The sequence below is a fragment of the Lottia gigantea genome, assembly GCF_000327385.1.
Source record: "Lottia gigantea unplaced genomic scaffold LOTGIsca_5, whole genome shotgun sequence".
In the NCBI taxonomy this organism is placed as follows: domain Eukaryota; kingdom Metazoa; phylum Mollusca; class Gastropoda; family Lottiidae; genus Lottia; species Lottia gigantea.
This window is the reverse complement of record NW_008709715.1, coordinates 3,619,601-3,631,762: the sequence shown is the minus strand read 5'-3', so window position 1 is coordinate 3,631,762 and position 12,162 is coordinate 3,619,601. Positions and strand designations below refer to the sequence as shown.

Sequence of the window (12,162 nt, the reverse complement as noted above, 5' to 3'; positions counted from 1 at the left end):
TCACACCAGCTAATAATGATACTCTACACGTCACTTGGAAGGAAATAATTTAAATTAATATTTCTTAAAGTAGCATTGTCATTAATCTGTTATGCAAATTTACTGAAGATCTATTATAAGATCAAGGAAACTGAAACTCACCTTTGCACCAGGTTGACTTCATATTAATTGTTATTCGCCCTTAAAATGAAATATGAAAACATAAAATATCATATACTGATCATGTTAACTTCTGCTTCACCAGCTACTTATTCTTGTGGTGCACCCACACAGTGTTGAAAGCGGTAAACTTAGATTTGATTTTCTTGAATATCAAATGTTCAAAAAGGTTCTTTTTCCCAATTTGGCAACTTGTGGGGTGCAAAAATATTTAGTTTTTTCAATATTGCCATCATAAATCATAAAATTTTTAAATGATTAAAATTAAAACATTTATCTTACAGTTGAGTAAAACATGATTTTTGCTTGAAAATTAGATATATTCATTAGAAAGTGTAAATTCTGGTTTATGCTCCTTTAACCAATGATAATCACTTAAAATTTACCATTTACTACTCTCAACACTTCACCATTATTTGGTAATTTATCTTCAGGATTTTAGTTTCATAATCTATATGGTAATTCTTAAGATTTTATGGTACATTTAAGCTTTTAATTTGTTTATTTATTCATAAATCCTGTATATCATGTCAGAGCATTCATATTAATGTTTTCTGCAAGGGCCTTAAGGACTATCCTCTTTAAGATAATTTTCATTTTGCATGAGATACAAGTTAGGATTTTTATCCTCCTTCTGACTGTTTAATATCCACTTTTTTTTTACCTCTGAACCATACAGATGCTTATAGATGGTTTTTAGATCCATCTGTTTCGTATATCTTAACTTTCAATTCTATTAGTGTGTACTTTTTTCTGTTTATGAAATTGTGTTCGATAATGAATATATTAACCGTAAGCTTATGATGATTTCAGGAGGTAGGATATGAATCACCAACAGTGTCCAGAAGACGCAGCAGTATGTATAGAATATTTAAAGAAGAGCTAAAAAATAAGAAAAATCAATTTGATGCACAGGACAATGAAGTAAGTTGAGCTAAAATTTCTTTTGGTGGAGCAACCAGTTTTTAACCCCACTGGAAAAAAATTTTTTCAGTGGCAATTATTTCTACTATTTAACACTTAGCAGCCGATTTTCCTTTTTAAGTTTTCATCCTCAAATGGCTTAAAAAATATTCTTTTGATACTTTTATCATTCAAAACTGTTTAAACAGCACACCAAAGCCCTTTGTGAATGAAAAATAAATTAGTGCACATTTCTAAGACTAGTGTAATATGAAATTAATTCATGATAGGCAGATAAAGCCAGTTAACATGCCCAATAAAGATGAGGACTTATAAAAAGTATTTCAATGTCCAGTATTGAAATTTCTTACTTTATTACTGTATTTCTGTTAGTATATATGGTCTATTGAGCACATAATTAAATAATGTTCAGTGAATTACTATTAAAGGTGTAAACTGCCTGAGGGTTTCTTAATATCTTTTGATACAGAAGTTTGTTGACTAATTTTAACATAAGAAGCTTAAAAATAACATGTAAAATGTCTTCTGGTCAAAATACAGATGATGAATTCTTCACAAAACTGGAGGTACATCTTAGAATTACATTTAATGCATTTTCATTTTTGGCTAATATTAATGGTTAGATTTTTGTACATATAATGGTTTATTTAATAGAAGTACAAGTATTTTTCTATAATCAAAAATTAATGTACAATATATATGTTTATAAATATATTTATTGCAAATCTTTAATAGATACATTATCATATGAAAATAACATGTATATTTTAAACTGTAATGTAGTTTCATATTGTGTCAAGGCCATTGAATTATGAATCAGTCGTTTATATTTGTACGAATATTAAGAAATACCAACAGCCCACTTATGTATATTGAATTGACCTACATAGACTAATTATCAAGATTACAACATCTAAATATATATAAGATTATTTCAATGTTTTACATTATGTTATCATACCAAACTGCATTTTCAAAGTTTGATTGATACTTAAGTACGATACAGTAATTTTTGTCTCATGACAATGTTTTTGATACAATCTTATGATTATGAGTCTATTCAAATGTAAATATTGACACTTTCTTAAAGAATGCATTGAAAGATATATTTAGAGATAGGGACTTTGCTAATAAAATTCCCTTAATAATTTGTGCGCATAAATTTACATTGGAATTTGATTTTAAGATGTAATATGTATATTTTCTGTTAAGTAGTTGGGTTGTAATTTTGATAGGTTGTGGTTCTTTTTCTTTAATTTCAATAAATCTTGGTGCTTCATTTTTTTAACGCCAAAATTCTATGCTTTTTGCAAGCTGTTAGAAAACTAATGTACGGATTTGAGTAAAATAAACACCTGGTTGTAGAGAAATATGTCTCCTACCTTTTCTAAAGATTTCAACTAAATATAATGAGTGGCTCGCTAACCAGAAGGTCCAGGGTTCAATCCAGGCATAGGTCGAGATAATACCTTTGGACTTTTCAACCCGGTTTTGCCTTGTCAGTGATGCAGGTAGGAGGAGCTGACATTGAAAAAGCGTCTAGTCATAAGGATGGTACAATAAACTGAGGCTCTTGTGCTACAAACTGTGCTACAAGCTGTGCATGTTTAAGATACTGCGACAGTTGAATATCGAAAAAAGTCCTGGCAAAATTTCCCTCATTGTACCCTGCATGGCATCGCCCGTCTTCATTAGCCCACAAGGTGCAGAAAATTAGGACATAAAACTCCAGTCTTTTTATTTCATTTATAAAGCCAATCACCGAAACTAGATTAAACTGCTTAATTAACAATTAGTACTTACAGTTTTTAATAGACCCTTTTTAAACAAATTCAGTTTGATCAAGTAGATACATAGATATAAATATAATTTACAATGTTTTTGATAAAGAAAATGTTTTACAAAAAAAGCTGAATGCCCATTTAAGTACTTGTATTTTGTTTTTATAACTGCATGCTGAAAAGAGCATATCTGGCTAATCTAATAAGTATCTTATTATTAGAAGTCTTTATTGTATGATTTCAGATATATGATAAATTACGTAAATGTTGGAATGTAATTGATAGTCAATGTTACAATGATACCAAAAATGAGAAGAAAGAAAAAAAGAAATTAAAACCTGTTAAAGCAGGAGGATGGAGAACTGTTCGAATATTTGTATCTTCAACATTTACTGATTTTTACAATGAAAGAGAAATATTGGTGAAACAGGTACAGACTGAACTTTTATTTTAGACTTAATGCATATATTAACATTAACCAACGGACAGAGCTTGTTATCAGCATCTGTAGCACAAATGTGTTGGGGAACCAAAACTGATTTTGGCTTTGGTTTGCTCACCCTACTTTCAAATTTCTCATTTACGACAGGATAAGAATTCTGTGTCACTACTCAGCTCCTTCATCTAATGATTTATAGAAACACGAGATCTCTTTGGTCATATCAAAAGACTTAGGCAATAATAGGCTGATAATTATAATATTGTCATCACTTCTAAGTAAAGTATTTACCATTTATTACTGAAATACTGTACCTAAATTAAAGGTGTTTCCAGAGTTACGGGAATGGTGTGAAAGCAGAAGAATTCAGTTAATAGATTGTGATTTAAGATGGGGTGTACCTAAAGATACCACTACTGGTGAAACCATAGCTATATGTTTAGAAGAACTAGATCTTTGTCATGAAACAAATGAAGGGGAACCTTTCTTTTTGAATATGACTTGTGACAGGTAAGCAGTGAGTCACTGACTAATCTATAGCTGCAAATTTCAGATATGAAAACCTCAAGAGGATAGATTGTTTTTAAATACTCCTTAAGCCAAACCAATTCTTTTTATTGTTTTATGGATCCTCTTACCATAAATTTCCAGAAATCAGGAAAACCTTCATTCCTGATGAAAAAAAGAAAATCATCATCAGAAACTCTCCTGTCCTTTAGACTAACAAGAAAATAAATTAGTCTAGCTTTAATTTTCCAACTAAAGAACTTAAGGCATAAAAGTCATTTTGTCAAAGAATTCCAATATATGTTTGCTTGATATATTTTTTAGATATGGCTGGATACCAAGTGACACAGATATACCAGATGATGTTAAAGAGAAGTATAATTGGATACATAATACATCTATAACATTCATGGAAATAATGCATGGTGCTTTACGGTAATAAGTACAACAAAACAGCTTCAATTTCTTCACACAAAACTTCAAAATCAATGATTAAAAAAGTCAATTTTTTAAAAAACTATTTGAACAAACTAAAATTGCAATACATTCAATTTAATTGTGCAAACATGATGAAATTGTATTGTGTATATTTTTGGCTTGTAAAAATAATATATCAGAATATTAGGAGCTTATAAAAATGATATATCAGCTCTCAGAATATCAGAAGCTTATAAAAATGATATATTAGCTCTCAGAATATCAGAAGCTTATAAAAATGAAATATCAGCTCTCAGAATATCAGAAGCTTATAAAAATGAAATATCAGCTCTCAGAATATCAGGAGATTGTAAAAATGATATATAAGCTCTCAGAATACTAGGAGCTTATAAAAATGATATATCAGCTCTCAGAATATCAGGAGATTATAAAAATGATATATCAGCTCTCAGAATATTAGGAGATTGTAAAAATAATATATCAGCTCTCAGAATATAAGGAGATTATAAAAATGATATATCAGCTCTCAGAATATCAGAAGCTTATAAAAATGAAATATCAGCTCTCAGAATATCAGGAGATTGTAAAAATGATATATAAGCTCTCAGAATATTAGGAGCTTATAAAAATGATATATAAGCTCTCAGAATATTAGGAGCTTATAAAAATGATATATAAGCTCTCAGAATATTAGGAGCTTATAAAAATGATATATCAGCTCTCAGAATATCAGAAGCTTATAAAAATGAAATATCAGCTCTCAGAATATCAGGAGATTGTAAAAATGATATATAAGCTCTCAGAATATTAGGAGCTTATAAAAATGATATATCAGCTCTCAGAATATCAGAAGCTTATAAAAATGATATATTAGCTCTCAGAATATCAGGAGATTGTAAAAATAATATATCAGCTCTCAGCATATCAGGAGATTGTAAAAATGATATATAAGCTCTCAGAATATCAGGAGATTGTAAAAATAATATATCAGCTCTCAGAATATTAGGAGATTGTAAAAATAATATATAAGCTCTCAGAATATCAGGAGATTGTAAAAATAATATATTAGCTCATAGAATATCAAGAGATTGTAAAAATAATATATCAGCTCTCAGAATATAAGGAGATTGTAAAAATGATATATCAGCTCTCAGAATATCAGGAGATTGTAAAAGTGATATATAAGCTCTCAGAATATTAGGAGATTGTAAAAATAATATATCAGCTCTCAGAATATCAGGAGATTGTAAAAATAATATATCAGCTCTCAGAATATAAGGAGATTGTAAAAATGATATATCAGCTCTCAGAATATCAGGAGATTATAAAAATGATATATAAGCTCTCAGAATATCAGGAGATTGTAAAAATAATATATCAGCTCTCAGAATATTAGGAGATTGTAAAAATGATATATAAGCTCTCAGAATATAAGGAGATTGTAAAAATAGTATATCAGCTCTCAGAATATCAGGAGCTTGTAAAAATAATATATCAAGACATATTTACCCCCATGAATTGTACAATGATAATCTAAGAAATTCTCCATTTCTGATTAAATCTCTTAAGTGACTGGTAGGGAGAAAATAGAAAAACCCAATTTATCCTTCTTTTTGATACATCATATTTGATAAGCTCTTCTCAGTTGTGTAGTGCCATATGTCTTTTAAGTGTAGCTTTCTGAGAAAATTTCCTATCGCAAATAGAACATTGATAAAGCTTCGTTCCAGTATGAATTCTCATGTGAACATAAAGTGAATCTGTTTTAGCAAAACTTTTTTCACAAACATCACATTTGTAGGGTTTCTCACCAGTGTGGATTCGACTGTGATATATTAAATTAAAACGATGTGCAAATGATTTTTTACAAAGATTACATTTGAAAGGTTTTTCTCGTGTATGTACTTGTATGTGGCTTTTAAGTTCACTTAAAGTAATAAAATTCATCTTACAATAATCGCATTAGTGAGGTTTTTCTCCAGTAAACATGATCATTGTAAACCTTGTAGGCCGATGACTAAATAAAAACTGTCTGTTAGACCTTAGGCTATTATCAATGTAGACTTTTTGTCATTCTCCCATGCAGACAATATTGATAAATTTATAAAATTCCTAATAGCTGCATTTGTTAATTACAGTAAGTAAGTAAGTTACAAAACTTAGAACAGCCATGATGTGATTTTGCTCAAAAATTCTCTCAGCTGGTGAAGCAAATAACATGTCCTGTATCCAGATCCATATGTCAGAGCCCTTATTGTATCATTGTATATTTCAGTAAAGGTAATGATAATGCAGTATTTTTTGTAAGAAATAAAGACTTTATTAAAGACATACCAACAGATCAACAAGTCAAATTTAAAGATACAGACACTTATAGTCAAGAACAATTAAGGGTATATGTTTACATAGAGTGCTTTCATATAGTGTTGAGTGTTTGTACTTTGCAGTGTTGTTATATTTTGAATCAAGTACATGTAAATCTTATTGAGATCATTGTAAAGTGGTTTTTTTTATGTGCAACCAGTGCAACAGGGACACTGATAGTATCAATTAGCTCCATTCCAATTTTTAGGCAGACATTTGTGGATCTTGCAATTCTACTAAGACTAGGCATTTTATGTATGGTTTCACTGTTGTAAATGTTCTTATATATGTCATTAGTAGCTTTTGATAGTAAGGCCAGAAAAGCTAAGTTTCAATGGAATTGCAAGAACCACATATGTCTTACTGAAAATTGGAATATTGCAAATTGAAGGTTCATGATACATATGAAAAATTTCAAAAACCTTTCACAATCCCTTTATGATCACTTTATAGTAATTAACATTATTCATGGTGTGATTATTTTTTTTTTGCAGCTTCAAAAATCTAAAATTAGGGAATGTTTTCCTCATCAAGTATTTGACTATAGTGTGAAGTATAATGGTTTAATGGATGTCATGGGGAAACAAATGGTAAGAATAAAATTACTATTGTCATCTCATCAATATTATATAAATACATATTTTAAATTTTCAAATGTGTTTTTGGACTTAAAATTTTACATTAGAATTGAACTTTTTTTCAAGAAATTACACCTTAAAATGACAAAATTTTGAGTTGAAAATTAAATGTCAAATCATCATGCTTCAGTGATTTCATCAACAGAAAGACAATCTAAGACTCTCAATACTATTTAAGAGTTGATTAAAATAAAATAAATTATGACCTTGACAACTTGACTTCATCAAGTAGTAGTAACTATCATACAGGAAATCAGCTTTTCAAATTTAACATCTTCTAAAAGCACTATAATATTAATAATAGATCTTTATTTCACACAGCTGTCAGATAGACAATATCTTGCCCAAGATACAGCAGTATTATTTTTGCAATCTTGTAGGCTTTTAGCTGCAAAAATTATTTTACATCTATTTTAAATTGTAGGTTTCAGTAACTAGTTTACAAACATTTGCAAGTGAAGTTCTAGATTTCTTCAAAACAGCAATCAGCAAGAAATATCCTTCACCAAAACAAGAAAACATCTCTATGGAAGACATAGGTATGTTGATTCATTTGAATATTTTTGTTGTGTATTTTTTAATTTAATCTATTATTGACATTCATAATCATTGAAATTAAGATATGTATATTTGATATTCATGGTCTTTGTTTTGTTAGAGAAAGATCTACAATGGAGTTTTATATCAGAGAAAGCTGAATCTATGATAGGTAGAGAATGTGATATACAAACTTTGATTGATGTTACTAAAGATAAAAACAATGATGTTGAATTAAGAGGTAAGAGTATGGCTTTGTATCTTGTGTTGTCTTCTTATGAACCTGCAACAGGGTTCAAACCACCCCACACCCCCCTCTCCACCTCCATCTTAGTTTTTTTTTTTTTCGATGTGGTTTCTACATGCCCATTTCTCTAACTTGATCAATTTGTATGTAATCCAAGAGAGAAATCCATGTTAAAATTTCAGCAGTGTGCGACAATTTGTTTTTATGAAAACACTCAGTTTAATGTGTCTATCTGATCTTGATAATATCTTTCTTGTTTGTTATCTTCTGATAAAAACAATTTGCATTTAGATTTACATTAAAAGACTGTATAATTCTATCATTATTTTCTTGTTTTTTAGATAAAACAGACCCCAATGCAAGTAAGTTACCAATGTAAGCTTCAGTAACTGTCATCGGAAAATGAAATGGAGTTAATAAATACATACAATGCCAATTGGTTACTTATTTGTGATTTTTGATGTTCCAGTACCCCTTGCTATACCATAAACAGATATCTGATTTGACAACTGTTTGAGATGAATTTGTAATGAATTTATACTAATGCACTGAAATTGTAATTTTTTATATTAACTGCTTGGAAAGTAACAGTTTGTCTCTACTAATATTATAGGAAATATAGAAGGATGGAATATACAAGAAGATGATAACAAACTATTTATAGTAGAAGGTAAAAGTGGTTGGGGTAAAACATCACTATTAGCTAAAGTAACTTCTATACTTGTGAATGTAAGTTTTTTTTTCTTATTTATACATTGTGTTTGACCCAGAAAACCATTACAGCCAAGACCAAACAAACATATAGCATCCATGCATGCACTCTGTAAATGAAGACAATCATTGTTAATTTCAGGAAGATGCAGATATATTTTATCATTTTTGTGGTAGTACTAATTTAAGTAGACAAGAAGATAATTTGATGCAGAGATTGATAGACTTTTTACAGCCATCTCAATCAGGTATCTTTCACTTTTTTAACTATTGTACTTTCCAACAGGTGTTCTTATGATTGCTTTTTTGTCATAATTTTGGGCATTTAGAATGTAATTCACTGTTTTGGAACCACAAATTTTGTTAAGAAAGGCTTAAACAGCCCTTAATTTACACTTTTAAAGACCCAGGTTTCTCTGTTCCTAAGTTTCACTACGTTACATTATTCTTCTTAATGTTTTTCATCATAAGAGATCTTCAATTATGACCTTGCCATAATTTTACCAAAATTACTTTCGATTTGTATTGAATAGAAACACCACAAGAAAGTGAAAAGGATAGGAATGATGCTGGAGCTAACAGTCAAGACAAAACTACTGATTGCCACGAAAATGGTGAAAATAATTCTAAAGCAGAGAGCGCTGAAGAAACAAATAAGAAAAAACCAAAGGAACTTTTACAAGAAGCCTTTAGAAATGTCAGGAATTCTAAAAGAAAAATGATTCTGATATTGGATGCAGTGAATGAGGTATTATTTTCAAAGTGTTTATCAGAAATATATTTGTTGTTGTATTTGTGTGGAACTTTAGCTCTGTTAGTTCTGAGAATGAGACTATTTAGACAACTATATCCCTTTTATCATCTTTTAATCTTCTTCAGCTAACTAGCATGGATCTCAGAGAACATTTATTCTGGTTATTTCCTAGTACACCAAATAATATTAGATGTATAGTGAGTTCTAACCAACATAAACCAACTCTGTCACGTCTAGCCGAATACCCTACATATTGGTATACATTACAACCAATGAATGAATCAAATCTTAAAGAATTAGCTATCAATTACCTTGGCAACTATAAAAAGGTGGGTGTCTGTGTTCACATTTCTTATGTCTTCAATAATAATTTTGACACCAATGATTCCGTATTTGTTGTATAAATTCAATTGTTTGGTTTTGTCCATTTGAAATATTTGTTATATAAATTCAATTGTTTGGTTTTGTCGATTTGAAATATTTGTAATATGTAAATCAAAATAGTATTGTATGAAAATATCTTCAAATGAGTGCAAATAAATTTGAATTTTTTTCCTATGTGAAAATGCCGAAGATAGTATTCATCTGGTAAATAGATCATTGCCTTTATATTCAGTTTGGAGTCAACTTTCTACTCATTACTTAGTGGTGTATATGATTTAATTTCTCCAGAAACTAGATGATGAACAGTTAAACCTGTTGATACACAACACAGGGGCAGATAATCCACAATGGGTCAGATTAATGTGTGAAGAGCTACGTGTTTATGGTGATTTTGGTAGTCTAACAAAGAAAATAGAAGAATTACCTAAAACATTAGATGGTTTATTTAGTGTGATCTTCTCAAGGCTATTAACAGAAGATGTTACTGGCTGTATTAAAAAGGTTAGTTTTGTGGAGGTATTGCAAGCATTTTTAAATGGTAAAACACTTACTAATTTTTATTGCAATACATAGATTCAAGTAATATCCTATAAATGTCTTCTAAGTATTTCTTTTTTTTTAACTCAAAACCCAGTAAACAAAATCTCTTAGCTTATTTTGAGATCGATATTTGAATTATTGTGAATATAAAAATTAGGGTCTGTTAGGTCAAAGGTCTTTTGATCACTTTAGATTTTACAGTAACCGTTTTTTCTGAATTGATTTGATACAATATGTATTTTTTCAATTTTACAGACATTGTGCCTGATAGGTGTTTCATATAATGGACTACCATTGGTTGATATATTAAAAATATTGGGCGATATTGTTAAAAATGAAACTATACAAGCACCACCATTACATTGGGCACAAGCCAGACGTCATTTAAAGCCTTACATCAGAACTGTAGGATATCCTCATGAACTACTAACATTTTCCCACGAGTCAATATGGAAGGTAAAATTGTATTCTTTATTTTTTTTTGAGGAGCTGATTTGACTCGGCAAGTTAGACTCTTGCTCACTAACTTAAATATTTGGGGTTCACTCCAAACAGAACATATATGATATATCCTAATTTTGTTAATCTGGTTCCCCTGGTCAGCGTTATAGATTGTAGTGGCTGATGAGGAAAAAAGCTCCTTAGTGATTTTTTTGTGCAAAATTTTACTCAGAGCCCAAACAAGAAGAGAAAAGTATCCCCATGTAGATGACTCATGTCCTTAAAAAAGTCAATAGATCTTCCCCACCAATTTCAAATATTTGTACCTGACTTTGTAGGCCGTAGAGAAGATTTTATTAAGTAATGCTAGTGAAAAAGCTAAATGGCATGTTAGTTTAGCAGACTATTTTCAAAATACATGTGAGAATTCTACATTACGTACTCAATGTATTCCATTCCATTTAAATAGAGCTAACTTAGGAAAAAGGTAAGTAAATGTCTGACTAAATATTTTTTTCAATTCTCTGAACTATATTCTCATATCTGAATGTCCGTTCTTGGGAGCTTCTCCAATTTTGTTGATTTGATTTGGATATAAAACTTCACTGTGACAGCTGGCTTGGAAAGGGGGCTACATATGGAAATTTGTATACGTATAAGCAAATTAAGAGAGCTGACTGATCAGAAATGAGATGTCAAGTACAACAATATATACTACAGAATTGATACATTAAATCTTAAGTTTATCTGAAATACGTTCTAAAAAAAAATGAAAAATTCATCTCCATCTATTTCTGTTTGTAGATTAGTGAAATTTTTACAAAGTGATGTTGATGCTACCAGAATTCCTGATTTTACCAGAAGTAGTTATTTACAGGTAGATATTCTATTTTTATTTTGTTCTTCCGTAGTGGTAGACAACATCAATTGTAGGCCTGTGCTATGCTCTAATATACCTGTAAAGAGCTATAATAGTTGTTTGCTTCACCAGCAAGTAGACTTCCATTTTTAGCTATCAATTTCATTTTGAACATTTTAATCCTACTACTTTGTTTAAAGTACAATGGAAGTTAAAACTATTGTCACTTCCTTTTAATAAATTTTAATTTACGAAAAACTGACATGGATAACTTAATTTGATTTTTTATTGACTTGTATAGCTAACATATTCCTGTAAAAGGAAATTAGTCCATTAAGTCCATTGGTTCATTTCTTAAAGTGGCAGTGCTAGGAAAGGAGGGAGGGGGGTTGGGGGGGGGGGGGGGGGGGGGGGGAAAAAAAAAAAAAAATTTTTACCG

At 29.9% G+C, this 12,162-nt stretch overlaps 1 protein-coding gene across 1 annotated transcript in view; it reads left to right on the top strand.

Annotated features, from left to right (window-relative positions):
- Positions 1-1,601: 1,601 nt before the first annotated feature.
- Positions 1,602-12,162, top strand: part of LOTGIDRAFT_154286 (hypothetical protein) — a gene marked incomplete at both ends in the record, with an annotated part of 11,971 nt that continues 1,410 nt past the window's right edge. Inside the window, 19 exons of the mRNA XM_009061986.1 lie at positions 1,602-1,649; positions 3,109-3,294; positions 3,629-3,813; positions 4,135-4,245; positions 4,428-4,597; positions 6,335-6,389; positions 6,524-6,641; positions 7,107-7,202; positions 7,675-7,789; positions 7,909-8,028; positions 8,376-8,396; positions 8,648-8,763; positions 8,888-8,993; positions 9,279-9,493; positions 9,625-9,828; positions 10,172-10,384; positions 10,679-10,879; positions 11,203-11,351; positions 11,669-11,741. Of these exons, the coding sequence (XP_009060234.1) occupies positions 1,602-1,649; positions 3,109-3,294; positions 3,629-3,813; positions 4,135-4,245; positions 4,428-4,597; positions 6,335-6,389; positions 6,524-6,641; positions 7,107-7,202; positions 7,675-7,789; positions 7,909-8,028; positions 8,376-8,396; positions 8,648-8,763; positions 8,888-8,993; positions 9,279-9,493; positions 9,625-9,828; positions 10,172-10,384; positions 10,679-10,879; positions 11,203-11,351; positions 11,669-11,741 (2,502 nt within the window). The remainder of the gene's footprint in view (positions 1,650-3,108; positions 3,295-3,628; positions 3,814-4,134; positions 4,246-4,427; positions 4,598-6,334; positions 6,390-6,523; positions 6,642-7,106; positions 7,203-7,674; positions 7,790-7,908; positions 8,029-8,375; positions 8,397-8,647; positions 8,764-8,887; positions 8,994-9,278; positions 9,494-9,624; positions 9,829-10,171; positions 10,385-10,678; positions 10,880-11,202; positions 11,352-11,668; positions 11,742-12,162) is intronic.